The sequence below is a fragment of the Molothrus ater genome, chromosome 9 (genome assembly GCF_012460135.2).
Source record: "Molothrus ater isolate BHLD 08-10-18 breed brown headed cowbird chromosome 9, BPBGC_Mater_1.1, whole genome shotgun sequence".
NCBI classification, from domain to species: Eukaryota; Metazoa; Chordata; class Aves; order Passeriformes; family Icteridae; genus Molothrus; species Molothrus ater.
The window spans coordinates 4,581,820-4,599,566 of record NC_050486.2 but is presented as its reverse complement, the minus strand read 5'-3'; the positions used below and the strand labels follow the sequence as shown (position 1 = coordinate 4,599,566).

At 41.3% G+C, this 17,747-nt stretch overlaps 1 protein-coding gene across 2 annotated transcripts in view; it reads right to left on the bottom strand.

Moving 5' to 3' along the window:
- The window catches only part of COP1 (COP1 E3 ubiquitin ligase), a 125,809-nt gene that overhangs the window by 60,264 nt on the left and 47,798 nt on the right, over window positions 1-17,747 (bottom strand). For both annotated transcript variants that reach the window (XM_036388145.2, XM_036388146.2), the window contains exons 12-14: window positions 12,101-12,244; window positions 4,107-4,215; window positions 1,809-1,890 (exon numbers count right to left, since the gene is read on the bottom strand). In XM_036388145.2, the coding sequence (XP_036244038.1) occupies window positions 1,809-1,890; window positions 4,107-4,215; window positions 12,101-12,244 (335 nt within the window). The remainder of the gene's footprint in view (window positions 1-1,808; window positions 1,891-4,106; window positions 4,216-12,100; window positions 12,245-17,747) is intronic.

Here is a 17,747-nt window from a genome sequence, read left to right as displayed (position 1 = left end):
TGTCATGAGTGTTACTATTCCTTCCTTTCAGTGTGATCACCCAAATGGAAGATGGACACTACAACATTAATGTGGACATTTTGCTACTATTGATCTGTACCTCAAAAACTTCTAAAATCTCTGCTGAGACTCAATTTGTCTCTAAAGGGCTCTTAATATATGCAAATCACAGGCAAGTCATGGTAAAAATAAAGGATAAAATGTTCCAGACCAGTTTTATCCACCAAAACCCCAATACACCTTCAAAAGACCTTTGTGAATTGAAATGCAGGTTATGTGGATCTGCAGGCTTTATTACAATAATTTCTAAGTAAACAGTACACTTTTAGAGACAATTACTGAAGAAGTGAACAGTTAAGCTGAAGACAGAAGCTCTGCTTGCAGCTGGGCTTTGCAAAACTGGACACCTTGTTAACATGCTAATAAATGCAGATCCACCTGCCAGATTAGCTTTTTATATGCATGGCAAGAGTGGGGAGCACTGATGAAGAGGTTGTTAACTTACAAGGTGAATATTCACTTCTGCTGCATTTAAGCACACAGAAAACACACCTGTCTTCCACCAGAAAAGGAGGGAAATGTACTGAAAACATTTTAAATTCACCTTAAATATAAAATAATCATTAAAGTTTTATAAATGGAATTAGCAGCTTTGGGAACTGTAGTGACAGGACAAGGGGAAGGGTGAGATGGGCTCCTGGGAAGGAATTGTTCCCTGTGTGGGTGCTGAGGCCCTGGCACAGGGTGCCCAGAGAAGCTGTGGCTGCCCCTGGATCCCTGGCAGTGTCCAAGGCCAGGCTGGATGGGGCTTGGAGCAGCCTGGGACAGTGGAAGGTGTCCCTTTTTCCAGCAGAGGCTGCAAAAAATGAGCTTTAAAGGTCCCTTCCAACCCAAACGATTCTATGATTATATTATTGCCAAATGTAATTGAGGAACATTAATTTCTTTTTGGAACAGCATTTAAAAGCTTTTTGGAAGGGGGAAGCACCTTACAAAGTTTAGCAGTGATGAAAAATTAATTTATCATTTCAAAGCAAATCATGAAGAGCTCTGTCCAGAGCTCTGTCAGCCCATCTGGGAGAAGTGATCCCCACTGCTTAGGAAAGGAACTTCTAAACTCTTACTGTTAAATAACTCTGATTTGATACTGTAAACATTCCAGATAAAGCTCTTATTCATTAGGGAGAAAGAATTCTACACCTCCCTCAGTGTCATCCTCTTCTTTAGGAGCTTCCTGTATAGAAGAGGAACATTTCTTACCACCATGTAGTAAAGGGCTTGGCTGAAGGGTTCTCCAAAAGTGCTTTTTCAAATGGACCCAGGAGTGTGGAAGGCTGAGAGCTGCTCCCAGCACTCCTACTCAATCCAGCTCCTTAAAGCTCCAAGAAACACAGTCTTTAAGATGCAGAGCTACAGGTAAAAGAGCAGCAGGCATTTTTAGCTGCTGCTGTTTTACTGACAGCCTTGTTTTTGAAATATAAATACATGCTGTTCTTTTGAAAGGCCCTGAGGCTTTAACTCAACAAGTTTAACTAATGTTAAAACACATTTTGGTTTGTTTGGAGTTCAGGAGAATGTTAGCTGAGAGTACATTACACAAAAAAACGTGAAGCAAGAGATGTTAATCCAAACAAAGCTTCTCCTTCTCCAAGATCCAAATGGCTCAGTAATATCTTGCCACATTACCTCAGCAATTACAATACTGAAGGCAGCTGAGGAATCAGCTACTTGAAATAGCACATTTTTGTTCTTCCCATGGAATACACAGAGCCTATGTCTCCTACACAGAATGTGAAATAAAACAGTACCTTTGGCATCATCAGAGCCTGAAGCCAATAGCTTGGGGTCCATCAAGTTAAAGTCAACACTCCAGCACCTTTTCTCATGCTCCTGTTGAGAGAAACAATATGGCAAGGTAGTGAGCTCTAATGTGATAAAACAGTACAGGAAAACACAGATTTGGTATAAATTGTCAGGGACCTGGAGGGAGAAGTTTACTATGTTTATCAGTTTTTCAAAAAATATCTTTTCTCCTAATCAGATTGATCCTACCAATATGCTAGACATGCCAGGAAAGCAGAAAACACTAGAATAGTTTTTTTAAAAATTAAAACTGATTTCATTTTTACTTTGAAAGAAAGAAAATAATTCAGGATATACACATCAAAAACCTGGTTTTGCAGCAGTATTTGACTGGCTGTGGTTCCACCATGAGCTGCTGCTTATCCTAGATTGCAGCTGTATCTTTCAGTATTAATAAGCAATTTTTAAGTATCTCCCAATACTGACAAGATGCTCATTTCAAACATCTTGTCTCTGAAAGTCCAGGAAATCCTCACCTTCCTGCTGAGCTATCAAGTAAGTCTCCTGGTGTCTAATCCTCTGTTTTACCACTCAAATAAATATTATTAAGACTGCACACTCTTCCTCAAAACACAGCAGAGCTGTAATTGCTATGCTATCCATCCCACATGAAAGCACAGCATTACATTGAATAAAATCTGAAATTCAGTCAAACCCCTTGTGTAAAGCCTTCAACACAGGCTTACAAGACAAAAAGCTCACAAGGATGAAGTCACTAAAGGGTTTCAGTACATGCAAAGCAGATGTCAATGCCTCTATGCAAATCCAAATAAAAAATTCAAGTAATCTGATAGGAAGCAAAATGAGTTTGATTTAACATAAGCAACAGCTGGTCGTCTCTAGGTTCATTATTCAGCCTCATAAAGAATTGCAAAATGTATCTGAGGGGAAAACAGACTAGATTTATTCTGTCCAGTATAATTTCTCTTTCATTGAGATATGCAAAGGATTAGTGAAAACAAGCATTATTAAATGACTAAAAAACAATGAGAAGGTAAACGGTGGCCTAAATAGGAACTTTTTTAAAAACCTTCCTCTTTGGTTTCATAATTACCATTGAAATCAACTGCAAAATTCCCATAGTGTGATATATTAGGACTGAAACAACAAACTCGAGTTTCCTAGATTGGCCGAATTCTTCACTAGCTTACAGGATGGGGGTTAACAAGGCTCCTCCTGTCTGGAAATGAGGACCTTTTAATCAATAAATTCTAAATCTGCTGATTAGACATAAAGCTTATGTTGAACTGTCAAGGAGTCTGTAGTTCATTCATTATCACTGACCAGTTTCAATGGGCTGTGCTACCTACACAACAGCCTGCAGCACTTCCAGCCTCCTCCCAAACACAGCAGCCCTCTTCCAACCTCTTGTTCTGATCACGGGTTCCTCAGAAGCCATCAGATAGAAATACAGTGTTTGAGTTTCACAAAGAAACAAAATGCCAGAAACTTCTCCTGACCAGGTCTCATGTGGGGAAGGAGCTGCCTTGCTCTGCTTTGTGCTCCCTTCTCCCAGCCTTATTCAAGGCTGCATTTTGCACTTCTGCATCTCTAGCACCTGTGCTGGCAATCACTGCAGAGTTTTACAAAAGGTTTTTGACAAGACTCAAGTGTGTTGTCATCTTATTGCAGGGGTTCCACGCTGTTGTCTCCTTATCACAAAAGTTCCATACCTCCTTGGTGTTTCTCATGGGCAGCTCCTCAGAGCACTGACTCTTTCCTCTTCCCAAAGCAGCCACCGACCCCAGTTCCCTTCTCACCCACCCACCCCACTCTTTTATAGCATCTTCTTCCCATTGGGTACAGCTGTGGCCTGTTAAAGTCAGGCCTGTTCCTAATCTTTGCTAATTGACCCAGCTGAAACTCCTTAGGGGTAAGATTACTTTCTACACTATTTTCTTATATTCCACCCCCCTACAGAAGTGGAACAGGTATGGAGAGACTGAGGCTTCTAAAGAAAGGTGAGACAGCTCCCAGGAACTGATTTCTCCTTGTGTAGATTCCCTACCCAAAAGCAGCAGCAAGAAAACATAACTGCCTCACAACTGTGAGAGGAAGACAGAGCTGCCCCCCTTGGAGGACTACAGCTCAATAAAGCTGTGCAGATGAGAGGCATTTACCAAACAGGAGGAATATCCATTTCAGCCTGTGGAACAGAACAGCCTTTTGCTGGACTAGGAGCAGCACCTCAGACTCAGAGCTGTACATGCAACAGGAAATGCTCCTGGCTGGTTGTGTGTTACCTGGTAGACCTTGGATCTCTGTCCTGTGAATCCATCCCAAAGGATGACAGTGCCTTCATAGTCACTGCTGGCTAGCAGGTGCTTGTGGTAACTACTCCAGCTGATACAGCTTAAAAAGAGCAAACCCTGGTCAGTCTTGCAGTAAATCCATGTACAACACAAAAATCACTCTTGCAATACATTACACAATGAGTATCTTTGCAAAGCACACAGCACCTTGATCAAACCACCCCACTGAAGCATGCAACTTAGGGAAAAAATACAAAATCCATCAGAAATAAAACCTTATTCCACAAACTAAAAGCAAAACTTTATTTGCTGAAGAGACATCTCTCCCTTGAAGTGCTAGGGTCTAGAGCTTTTAAAAATGCAATTATTTCAAACACTGAGGTTTTTTTTTGCTATTTGAGTACCACATGAATTCTCAGAGAGCTCAAGGTTTGATGCCTTTACCTCTCAGCAATAGACACTACTGTTATTATTACCATAAACAAAATATTATTATACCATAAATTAACAACAACAACAATAATAATCACCATTATACCATATTATTATACCAAATTATTATTATACCATATACTACTTACCTAAGAATAGTTGTATATGTAAAATGCCTAGATGCATGGACAGAAAAATCAACCTCTCCTGCAGCACACAGCTAATACTCTATATATGTAACTATGTGCACATGAAAATTTGACTTCTGAGAAACTACTTCCAGCTTTCTGTAAATGCTAAAAATGCCTTCATATCCAGGAGGAAACAGCAATTTGTTTACTATGAATATTTTAGGAAATGTTTCTGATCAAGAACTGGAAAATATAGCACACAGGTTTTTATTTCAAGCTGATCGAGGGGCTGTGCAAAACGAAATGATGGTTCCACTGGCAAGCTCTAACGATCAGCAGAGAAAACAAGAGCAGCAACACTGCCAAGTCACACTCGCAGCATTCTGGCACTATGCCTCCACTCTGACTCCCAATGACAGAGGTAAGAAAATTTGTAATACTTGTTCACCAATTTCCGGACCATCTGGCCAAGAAGCATGCCAGCAGGTATCAAGTGTGATGTACAGAGCAGAAGCTGAGCTGACAGATCCCATTCATGCAGGTCCTCGAGCAGCTCTGACACAGATAACTGGATCATGGTAGCCTTGGGGCCAAGTTTTAACCAACAATACAAACCAGAAGTCCACAATTCTGTAACTTCTTAGTACTGCTTTGATCAGAGCAGCTACACATTGAAATATGATGTAGATACATGGATACTGATTTAGGAGTATTATACCTTGCTAAATTCTTGGTTCCAGCTATACCTACCCTTCAATCCTGTTTTCCTTAATAATTTACACACAGAAGAGGAAAAATCCTTTTCCTTGCTCATGGTAGTTAAACATTCATTTTTCCATTAGTTAAGTAACAGTAAGGAGCATTGCCATTCTGCTCCTGACTATGCTGAAACTTAACAGCATTCCTTGCTGTTTTAAACTTTACATTCAGAAACTTAAAATTTTATTTACCCAATATAAGTCACTGTTTTTAACCACCAGCTGCTAAGATGATGGTTGCAGTTGATACAGCTCATGCAATGATTTCCCTAGGTTCACCTCTTCCATGATGTGTCATTAATGAGAAAATGTTAAGTATCCCTAACCCTTGTAGGCATGAGAGCTGTCCACAAATGCACCATCAAGGAGTCATCACTATTTCAGTTCTACTTCCACTAGGTACCCACACAGAAAAGCAGGTCTTGACAGCCTATGATTTACTAGAAGCCTTATTCCAAGAGGCTTAAGTGACTCCCTGAGTTCCAAATGGAGTTGGCAGGCACTGCCCACCAGTTCCATGAGGTGAAGGTTGCAGCAGCCCAGAGTTAACCACATCTGACACATGGAGTCATGTTTCCAGCTGGAGCAGTCCCTGATGGAAGCAAAAGCAGTTCAGAGGCCTAGAGCTCCACCACCCTGAGCTGTGGGCTGGGAACAGTCTCCAGCCACTGGCAGGGAGGTAGAAACCACACCACAGGACACCTTTATCAGTTCAAACCTGTCCTCCCAACCAGATTATCTCCTCTCAAGTCAGCGCTTCAAGGAGCTTAAGGAAGAAAGGAAATAATCTGTAAGTAAAGCCATCATGTACAAGCAGAAAGAATACAACCTAGAGCCATATCTTAAAAAGCAATCTCCTATCTGGATGGCTTTGAGAGGACATCAGACAGCACCAGCAAGTGAAAAGGGTGCTAGAGGAAGGCTGATGAGCTGGTGACACACTTTGGGTGTTAGAGGATGAATATTCTCTTCATACTCAGGTGGAACAATTACACAACCACATCTTGTCAAAAAAGAAATCACCCCCAGACAATGAAAATTAAGAATTACTGAGTAGGTAGAAAGATGTAAAGGACAAGAGTTTAACAGTTCTGTTTGAGATTGATAGATTTAAAATACTTCACTGATGGTACAGATGGAGAAAAACATGGTTTCTGTGCCCAAAAGCATGTTCATTAGTTCTGGCACAGCAAAGATCCCACTGCAGCATGATGGTGTTAAACAAGGGGTTAACATTCATTTGGAAAGCATTAATAGACAGACTTAGAGGGGAAAACAGGAACTGACAGGTGAAAAATGGTTAGGGATTTGCAGCCACTAAGTGGTTCAATTAACACCCTTTAAGTCACACACACCATAAATCTTTCATTTTTAAGTAATATGATTAAAAGATCATAGTAAGACAAAATCAACTCTGTTCCAGCTCTCTGCCTTAATTCTGCCCTCATCCCCACCCAACTCTCTTTACAAAGTCTGAAACTAGAGCTTTTCCCTTAACATTGCAATACCTGAGCTTCTTTCTAATTTAAATTCTCCAAAGTAACCTTTGTAGAGTGCAATTTAGAGTTAGATCAGGAAGAGGGGAGCTCCCTTTGCAGGTAGATTTTACCAACAGGCTGTCCTTTCATAGAGATCACGGAATGGTTTGGGGTAGAAGAAACCTTAAGATATCCCTTCATTCCATTCCCCTGCCAGGGGCAGGGACTCCTTCCACCATCCCAGGGTGCTCCAAGCCCTGTCCAACCTGGCTTTGGACACTTCCAGGGATGGGGCAGCCACAGCTTCTCTGACAACCTGAGCTGTACAGCTTCCTAACACAACCTAAACCTCTCCTCTTTCAGCTTAAAACCATTCCCCCTTGTCCTTTCACTCTCTGCACCTCTAAAAGTCACTCTGTAAGAAGTCCTTAGGTTGTATCCTCTGGCATCTGTGACAACCCACACCAGGAAGAAGGCTGTCCTGGATCTGGGATGTGTTTCTCTTCCATATGGCTTTCCTGGGACCTGCAGAGGCCTGAGAACTCTGTGCCACATTCCCCTTAAGGAAGCACTGATCTTTCTTCCATGCCCAACACAGGCAATTTTGCTGAAGCTTTAAACGCATCAATTTTTTTTTGGGTCCCTTGAGATGCTATCATAGGTAACAAATTGAGTAACAAACTCAAAAAAGGCATAGGGAGCAAGCTGGAGAAGGGCAAAGGAAAGTCAAAGGTGATATGAACCAAAAATGCAGCTTACACAGTCCTCAGATTAACTATCAAACCCCTAGAAATTCATAAAAATAACTTTTTGTAGACAACCTTTAGATGGTCTGCAGCCACATCCAAGAGAAATTGAAGTATGAAGGCTCTGAGATATGATATAAAAATAACTGCTTAGGGCTGAGAGAATGTATAATTCACTGGACTAAAAGGCATTGTGTGATGCCATCTTTTATTTTAAGTACAGTAGCTGTATTTTTTTTTTCAGTTTGTGCTTTGTTCTTTAATCCAGAGACAGAGTGATAGTTACACCCCAGAGATTTTCTTATCAGAAGTTGTGATAGCTTTCCTTCCTAGGGGATTAAGCTGGAGAAACTGTAGTTGAAAGCTAATCATCAACCTCAGAAAAACCCTCCTAACCTCAGCATCTGATCCAGCCACACAGAAATCCTGACCCTGTAAAGATTCATGTGCATCCTTCCTTTTATTCAGACACACAAGTGGGCCAGCTCAGTTAGTGTTGTCAGTTATGCTGATCTTTCTTTCATGAGACAGTATTTTTATGGCTAATATGTCTTAAATCCAGGCTCAAGCTACCCAGTGTCAACCACTCCTCTGGCAGTGAGAGCTAAATAAAGTTAAAGCTTTTAATAAGGCACAAACTCCTGTGGTCTGATCTGCTTCTGAGCACCAAGTGCTTCAGACCCACTCTGTCACCATGAGCCAACTGATGACTGGTAATTTTAGGACTGAAATGTTTTTAAGAGCATGATCTACTACTGCAAAGGACATCCACATGAATAACAACACGAAACAAATACTTCAGAGACATATGGAATTACATTACTGTGATGAATGTTTTAAAATAAACCCGTTTTTTCCTAATCAATTCAAAGAAAACCTCTGGTATGGTTAAAGACAAATATTCCTGGAGAAAAATTTCATCTTCTTGCAAGTGAATCAGTGATTCAAAAAACTTGAATTAATGCAAGTTGAAGGCATATTTCCTTATAACCTGTTTATTGTCAGACATCCTCTGCATTGGAAATACAGGCACCCAACACAACCAGCTCATACCATTCCAAATTGCAGAGTCTACAATGAAAAAGACAATATGACAAGTTCTTGCTTAATTTAAACTTCATAGCAAGAAGTGGCTGCCATTTTCAAAGCTGACAGCAATACACCCATGAAGCACTATTAGGATATAGCAATCACATATTTGATTTATTGAGACCAAAAAATGAAAACTGTAAAATATTAGCAGCCTCCTAAAAAAGAAAGAATACTGATGCTTTTCTTTTACTGCAATTGACTAAACAGATGCAGCTGATTTTGGAGGTTTGTGGTAACATCTATCACTGAAGTACAGATGCTGCAAACACACGGTGGTGAGCATGCAGAATACTAAACATGGATTTCAAAAGCATGTTTACCTAACCACACTCACACATCACCTGCTGTAGATTAACGAGGCCTAAAGCCAATTTTTTACCTGAATGCTAGATCTCCTTATTTTTCTCCCCCTGTGACCTATGGCAAAACAACAAATCTGCCTCTTGAATAAATCAGAGCAGAGCTGTGGCTTGCTGCTAGCCATTCCTCTTCGTCCTTTGCCATCTCCTGCACGGGGGGAGCTGCAGATTAGTGCCTGCCATAGCTAGGGACACAGCAAGTCATAATTAGCTCACAGGGTGCTGTTTATAGCTACTACACAATGCCAGGATTTGTTTCTTGTACTGAAGCTATGAATCTGTAAATGGGATTTTTATGAGGATTTATGTGTCATCTTGTGTTTTTCCTGGAAGCTTATGCCACTGTTGTTCCCAGGGGATGCGATGCACATTTACCAGAAACCCAACACACCGACTTCCTCCCCGCTCTTCAAAATAGGGATAAGAAGGCTTAGCAGATGATGAAAAAAGAATGTATTTAAGAAGCAGGTGGGTGTAAAAAAAGGGGGTTGGAAAAGAGGAAGAGACTCAGCTACAGCTGGTACCAGGGCTCTGCTCCAGGAAAGCCTACAATCAATTACTGCTGGCATGAAGCTCAAGCTTTCAGCAGGCACCCAGCTGGCACAAGGCAGAGCAGGGCTGGGCTGGCGCCAGCCCCGGCCCAGGCACGGGCTTCCCTTCCCGCAGCTGCTCTGGGCCAGACTTGCTCTTGGCCAGACACAAGTCCTCACAAATGCTGTCACCTGTCTGCTTTTATAAAAGCCCAGCAGAGCCTCTGCTCCTCTGAAAGCTGAGTCACCAACATCATCGCTAATGATTTATGTTCCAGCATCATTGCTCTGAACAAGGTTAACCAGGATCAATTTAACCAGGAGAGACATGTCACCAAATCCCATCTGCACACAGACCCCTGCATCTCTGCCAGGAAGAAAAATACCACCCACTTGCTAGAGCAGAAATATGTTTGTCTTTGATATCAGAAGGGGCACTCACAGGTAAAGTCTCCTGGAGAAGCTGCACTTTCACCCAAATTAAGATCCACGGCTTTAAACTGAGGCTTTTTACAAAGAGCAGGTTCCACTTACTTAGATTTTTCTATTACAATATGGGCACATTTTTAGCACACTGCAATATTCCATAATGAAATTGCAGCCTTCATCTCTAACTTCTCCCTCAAGCTATGCCACTTCAGAAAAGCAAGCAATTATGCTGCTCGAAGCTGCAGCAGCGAGCCCCAGCACCGGTGACTGGCAGCAGAGCTAATGGATATAGCAAGGATGCCTCTGACTGACAGACCAACTTTATTTGTCAAAGCCAAAAGCACCTACCTGCCAAAGGAAGCCTGATATAATTGGAGGAGGCTGATGGGGGAAAAAAACCCCACCATTTATTTCTTCAAAGGAATGACAGAAACTAGGGCAAGAAAATGAGAGAGGACCTGATCCTCCTTTGCTGAGGAAGAGGGTCAGAGGACAGTGCATTTAGCATTGTCACATATACATAAAATATATATGTGCATGAAATTTGAAAATGAGAAAAATCTTGAAAGCAAGCAGCATCTTGGCTGGAGCACAAAGCCAACATGAGTAACACCACAGAAGGTACTAATGTGACTCTCCTCACTGGCAGCTGGGGGAGAAGGGAGAATTAGCAACCTTCCTAACAACTGGCAGGAGAGTCAAGGTAGCTCCCCTGTCAAACTGAAACTGCAAGTTTGGAATTTGTTTCAAGTTGTCCAAGAAGTACCAAACACACATTGCTTTTCCCCTTCTAATTAAGGCAAAAGGTATTAAAAGACTGTGAGATGGTTCTCCTATTATTCTGCTCATCTCTCCACAAAAATAAAGCTGAATGGTGCAAACTTGGGTAAAAATGCAGAACATTTCACCAGCCCAGCCAAACACAAGCTCCATAATCAGTTTAGCATATCAATACAAACCACTCAGGCTGCTTTTACCTCCTGTGAAATCTAGTCCCAGGGTCAGCTGCATTTACATCTTCCCCTTCATAAAATAGTGTTATGTAATTCCTGGGAATAATGAGCAATAGCAACACAGGAATGACTGAGCTATCTTTAGAAATGTGTCAGCTACAAAACAAAGCGTGATTTTTACGCTCTGAAATAGGCTCACAAACATTCTTAGTTTTGTTGCACAACATTTTGTTCGATGGAAGCCGGACTGCTACATAAATTTATTACTTGCACTTTCGTGGGTGCTTTACTGCTTTTAAAATGTAGAGTAACAAATAAAAACAAATTATTGCAACAGAGATGCTGGAGACTTGTATTATAATACTGAATGGGTTTGATTGCCTCTATTATTTTCTTCTGAGCTTTATGAGATTTTTTGAATTAGGATTTTAAAGTTATTTAGCTGGATTCTTTCAGTTGAGGTTCTAACATAGTGGTCTATATTTCATTAGTTTAATACATCTAAATGGATAAAAAAATGAGTTCACAGTAATGATAGCCGAGAAGAAAAAAAAAAAAAAAAATCAAGAAAGGTCCTTTCTCAGGAGCTTTATATTATGAGGCCCAGCAGAACAATACTTCAGGCAGACAAAAATTCCTAGGTAGAACATGCCAGTGAGGAACATTTCCTGAGAACTAGCAAGCTCTCAGAAGAACAGAAAGGATCTGGTCAATGAAGAGAAGAGAGCACAAAGAACCAGTAACTGTTATCAAGAGCTGGGTACAGAGCTTGGACAAGCTATGACTTACCTGGTGCATGGATCCACCCCTTTGAGCAGGTATCCAACAGCATTTGCAAGGAACACAACAGCAGTTAACCTCCCTATTGCCTTTTCTCCTCCAGATATAAGGGCTTTGTTCATCCAGCCTTGGATGAACCCAGTACACACAAGTAACAGTGCCTGTGCCACCCAGTCTCCATCAGTGCCTGCATTCCTCCTTTCCTCTCCAATTCCCATAAAGAAAGCAGAACAATTGCTACACATAAACAATCAAGTGGAAAAGGCACTCTGAGTTCAAACACAAATCAATGCCTACCTGATTTTGGAATTACAGGTCATTTCATTCTCAGGGTAGTGAATATCCACTGCATCCTGAATGACTGTACCATATTCATAGACTTTAATCTTCTTTGTCACTCCAGCGATGGCAAAGTAGTCACAGTCTCGGTCAAACTCAATACTGAGAAACAAAAACATAGGTTGAGAACTCTATAAAAATACCCCACATACTTAGCAGGAGGATATTTTACATCCTAAACATCCTAGTATGGCAGAGTTGAAAATCACAATTTTCAGTGTGGACATACTCAGTTCAGAACACCCTGGTCAGATCTGGCACACGCCCCAACAGTGTGGAGCTCTTACTCTAAGCATTGTTCTCCAATCCACCCCCCAACAACATACACAGCTCCATTTCTGTGGCAGCACAATCACCCTCCACAGCCAGGATATTTGTTCACATGCTCTGGAGGTTTTTCCGTTCAGCCACACCATCTACACTTTGTGTTACCCAAAGGTCAAAGCCAACAGCTTGTCCTGGAAAGGTGTTAACATTCCATGGCATGACTGCCCATTGATTCCCCCTGTGTACAACAGCTTCAGGAACTTTTCAAGTGCTAATGCAGAGCAAAGTGGTATTTGTGGAAAAAAAACCTTTCAAAATTCCCTGGGTAACCACAGGGGGTTGAAATCAGATCATCAGTACTGTAAAAACAACTATGACTTCCATTTAGGGTTTGCTTGTGCAAACAGAAGCACCTTCTTTCTTGACCTGCAGGGCAAGTTTGTAATAAATATCAATGAAGCTGGAAGTAAAAGCAGTCAACTTATAACAAAGTTAAGCTGCAAATGAGAAAAGCCCGAGGTTGTACGTGAAACACATCTAAGAGAAAGGCAGGCAGCAGGTTACAAACAGCTAATGTTATTCCTACCTTCACAGCCTCGAAAGGCTTGAGAGAAATCTGTTAAGACATCCAGCAGCTGGGGAAGTAATCCTACTTGCCAGGAGCTCCTTCTTTGCTGCAGCCCATGGCACTGCTGGCAGGGCAGGTGCACATACACCTGTCTCCTTGGAGAGCATTCAGCCTCAATGAGACACCTCCCCAGAAAGGGCGGGGGCAGCATTTGCCCTCAGTCAGGAGGTTTCTATGATCAGTAACCAGCTCTCCCCAAGTCTTCTGATTAACCAGTCTACTGTTTAGAGAAGTCTCTTTTGGAGTTCTTCCACTCACTAATTCATTTAAATCCCTGCTGTCTCTAGCACTTGTTTTTTTCCCCCCCTTAAGAATCCAGAGTGTTTATGAACCAGGGAGGAAGTTCTTAATGGCAGCAGGAAAAACTGAGTTTACACTAATTCCACATTCAAAACCTTGAGAGCAGGGGTATTTAAGGTACCAGTTTTTAAAATTAGAAAGCATTAAACCAATTACAAGAAGAGAAAGGGCCCTTCAGGCTGCCCCCATTGTTGTAACAGCAAGAGCTTCCTGCTCCTCAACAGAGCTGAGAAGTCGAAGGCAATGCAACGTTTCCAAGGGAAGATAAATTTAAACACCAACAGAATTTTCAAGTCCTTGTAAAGGAGATATCATCAAGTTATTTTTAAACTATAGGGAGAAAAGACTGTTGATATGCAGTCTGTGGCTTTAAAATAATTCAATGAAGCAACTTGAAACTTGGCCATTTAACTCAGGCACCCAAACTTCTCCCAGGAGTGGCAGGAGATGGCCCCACTCACAAGTGACTGCTAGAGAACCTAATCAGGTGCAGCCTGCAAAATCATGAGCCTCCAAAATGCAGGGAGGAACATGCTTATGGCTGGGGAATTAAACAAGCATGCAGGCATCTATTTAAATAAAATGGGAGAGGGAAAGAAGTCACCTAAGCATCCAGGCTGCTCTCCCCACTCCCCAGATCTACACTAATCGAAATCACTTTCTATACACACAGGATGAAAACACCATTCAGGTCTGTCTTGTTCTGTCAGCTCACTCTATTCTGTGGAAGAACTTTATAATCAAAGCCTCTATAACAATACAAAGGATTTACTTGTACCACAATCTTAATTGAACTGCTGTCTCCTCTCCTGTTCTCTGCCCTGTGGATTCAGGTAAAGCACAACTAAAGTGATGGCAGTGATTCATCTGCCTGGATTCAATTTAAACCCTCAGCCTTCTGCTGAAGAAAGAAAAATAATGCATTACAATGTCTGGTAAAAAGCCAAGTTATTAGAGCAGAATAGAACTTCTCTCATTTGGGTTGGGTTTGCTTCTCTAGTATTAATTCAATATTTTTTTTTAATAGAGACATGCTGTAGACAAAACAAATTAGTATTTAAAGATGCCCATAAAAGTTAACACATCATTAAAAAAATAAAAAGCCTTAAGGAATGGAATTGTCAGACCTGTGACCTTCAAACAGCATCAAAGACACTGCAGGGAGAAAAAGAATGCAGAAATAAACCACTACAGTGCAGACCAATACACACCTGCACCTTGGCCTCCCATCACCTGTGCTCAGCCCTGGAACAGCCAGTGTTCTCACTTTCTGCCAGTCAGCTTTTCAGCAGTGATTTACAAATAAAAATAGGAACAATCTAACTACCTAATCAAGTGCATTATATACCATATGAAACTGTTCCTAGTATTTGCAAAGCTCTGCTTACACCTGGACTAATCAGCATTAGGACAAACAGCCTACCTGCACAGCAACCATTATTTTTATGCTTTTTCTTGCAAGTCTTTTAATACACTTAGTATTATGCAAGCCTTATTTGCATTTAACTGGCTCGTGGGTACTCCTGTCACCTGCTGCTTGAAGTCTTTGTGTCAACGTAAGCTCTTGCTTATACACAAGCTTATCTATATGAAAATTCACTGGAGAACTGAAGTTTTGTTTTGTCTTGTCAAAAGATTCAACAGAGCCAGCTCAGAAAGACAACATTCTGCTTTGCAGGTGATACATTTCCACAGTCCAAGTGCATTTCTCATTAGCACAATAACATGCAATAGAATAATACAAAATAATTAAAACCTCCAGTGAAATTATCTTCTGGACCAGCAGTGGTCCTTGCTCCTCAAAGATGTACTTGTTAAAAACAGTTATCAATTGCTCCTTTTTGTTCAGCCTATTTTCAAATTCCACATTTCTGACCAACCAAGACTAACCAAATTTCTATAAGGAATCTTTTGGGGACATATGAACTGCTGGATATTTGAAAGAGCTTTATAAACATGCCACAGAATTACTTACAGAAATCAAATTGAAAGGATCTGACAGTTTTGTTTTAGGGAAAATAGAAGAGAGACATCCTCTCATTCCCAAATCACTGCTTTCTTTCTCCTAAGAAGTTGACAACCAACATCTTATGGAAATATCACTAAGAGCTGCTAGAAAGTAAGCACATCCTCAAGGGTTCTGGTTTCTCCACTGCTTATCTTAATTCCCAATCTGTGAGATTATAAATCAGTTGCTTTATTTTAATGGCAAAGCCTGTGACCTTGGAGAACACTCATAGCTAACAAACAGAATTATGAAATAAATTGCTTCTGAAACATGCCTGGAAGCCTGCTTTGGTGTTGAGGATAGAGCAGCAGGGAGAGAGTAAAGAAGGAGTATTTAGCAGCTCTGCCATTGTGTAGAGCCTTGGTACATTTGCATCCTGCTGGTGTGTGCAGTTGTTCTCCACATCCCCGGAGGATGCGCTGGAGTTAGGGAATGCATACAGATGGGCAACTAAATTGATTAAAGGAATGGAGCAGCTGCCTCCCCAAAAGGGTTATGAACAAGGCAACAGCAAGACTGGTGTTCAACAAGTCTCACTACAGCTAGGAGGTACTGGCCAGAAGATTTGATTTGGGACAGAGGAGGGTTTCCTCCCTCCCAGTTACACTTTGTAAGAAGCACACACATGTTTCAGGTGGTAACTCCTGACAACAGTAATCCATGTCCAGCTGGGTCATAGCAGATATTAACAGGGATGCACTGTACCCACTGCTTGAAAACAGGAGAAGGCAGGGAGAAGGTATCTAAGGGCATTTGCCTTTAATGCACCACCAGTTACAGGTAAAGGTCTTCAGCCAACTGCTCCTCTCCCCTTCCCATACACAGCCTATAATTGCCACTGTCATTGAAAATGCCTCAGCCCTGACTCCTTACCAAGATCTGTGCCTGTAGAGTTGCCATTTCTACAAAGTAGATGATTCAGTCCCTCTCATGGAGCTGCATATATCTATATAGATATATAAATAGAGAGAGACACACACAGACATACTGTCCTCTCTGGATGTACCAAAGCCTTTCAATTCTGTTTCTCCCCAGCCTAGTGCTGTTTCTATTTCTGTATCTCTAACATCAACTCCTATCTTGCTGTGGAATCCCATATTTAATGACAACATGAATATATTGTTGGGACTTAATTGGTGAGAAGAATGAGAGATGCCAGCAGCAGTTTTTGTCCTTCACTTACATTTCTTAAAGTCTTTCTTACTCTGTGCTTCCACTGCATGGCCTCCAAGGCATGTCCTGTCACTCCTAACAATCCCAAGCCTGGCTATCTCTTTCCAATGCTCATTTTGAGGCACCAAAGCCAAAGATTAGATATTTAGGTTACAATCCAACACTGTGGGCACTACTGTAGACTGTTAAGCACCTGGGGCCAATACAGAAATTGGTATTAATATCACACACCTGAGAGACTGCTTACAACAGACTGATATTTTAAGTAATTAAGTAAGGTAATTAGTGTCACTAAGTATGCGCTACTAGCATACTAACATGGTTTTTTAAAAACAAAGCTATATTCAGGCATAGGAAGCTTCAGTAAAGCACTCAGACTATGTGTTCTATCAGCTCAAAGCCTACATTCTGTCACAGATAAAAACAAAAGCTACTGAAACTAAGGATATGAAGTTTCAGTACCAAAAGCTTGTTTTGCTAAAGCTGTGAGTGGATGAAATAAACCACTGAGGTTTTTCCCTATAATAAAGCAGCAATTCCATTAGCTACTCCTTACTCCAGAGCACCACCACCTAAGTAAGGTCACTGCTTTCATTTCTGAGTCCTTAATCTGTGCCACAGGGACAAGGACAGAGCACCACTGCAGAACATATTTCTTGATTCAAACTCCCAGGCTGCCAAATGTTTTCTAAAATATAAACTGAGCAAGCATGTCATGATCCCAGACAGGGTGTTGCTATCTCTAGTCAGAAAGGACCACTTAAACCCCGATTCTCTGTACAGTGTTATTTGGATAGATAAGTTAAATGTATAAATGAGATTATCACTCAAAGTCATTCTATCAGACAGCAAACAATTTTATCCTGAAGAATCACGTTACCTTAGGTTAGATGTGACCCCCAGATCACCAGAAATTTGCCAGATTTGTCCTCTGATCAAGGTGAAGTTATCTTAGCTACTCTCAGTAGATCAGATTCAAGTGTAATGGATGTCTAATAAACACTGTGGGACAGAGGACCCCAAGTTATTTCAGACTGATGCTATTCTTTGGAATTGCTTGGAATATCCCAGCTCCAGTGGCTCCACTGAATGCACCCAGGGTACCCTTCCCATCTCCTCTCCTCCTCCGGGCTCCAAACATCCAATGAGACTGTTACCCCTAATCAAACCCCTATTTGAAGCACAAAAACCAGAGACTAGAAAGTCAGCTCTGTGTGTTAATTAACTTT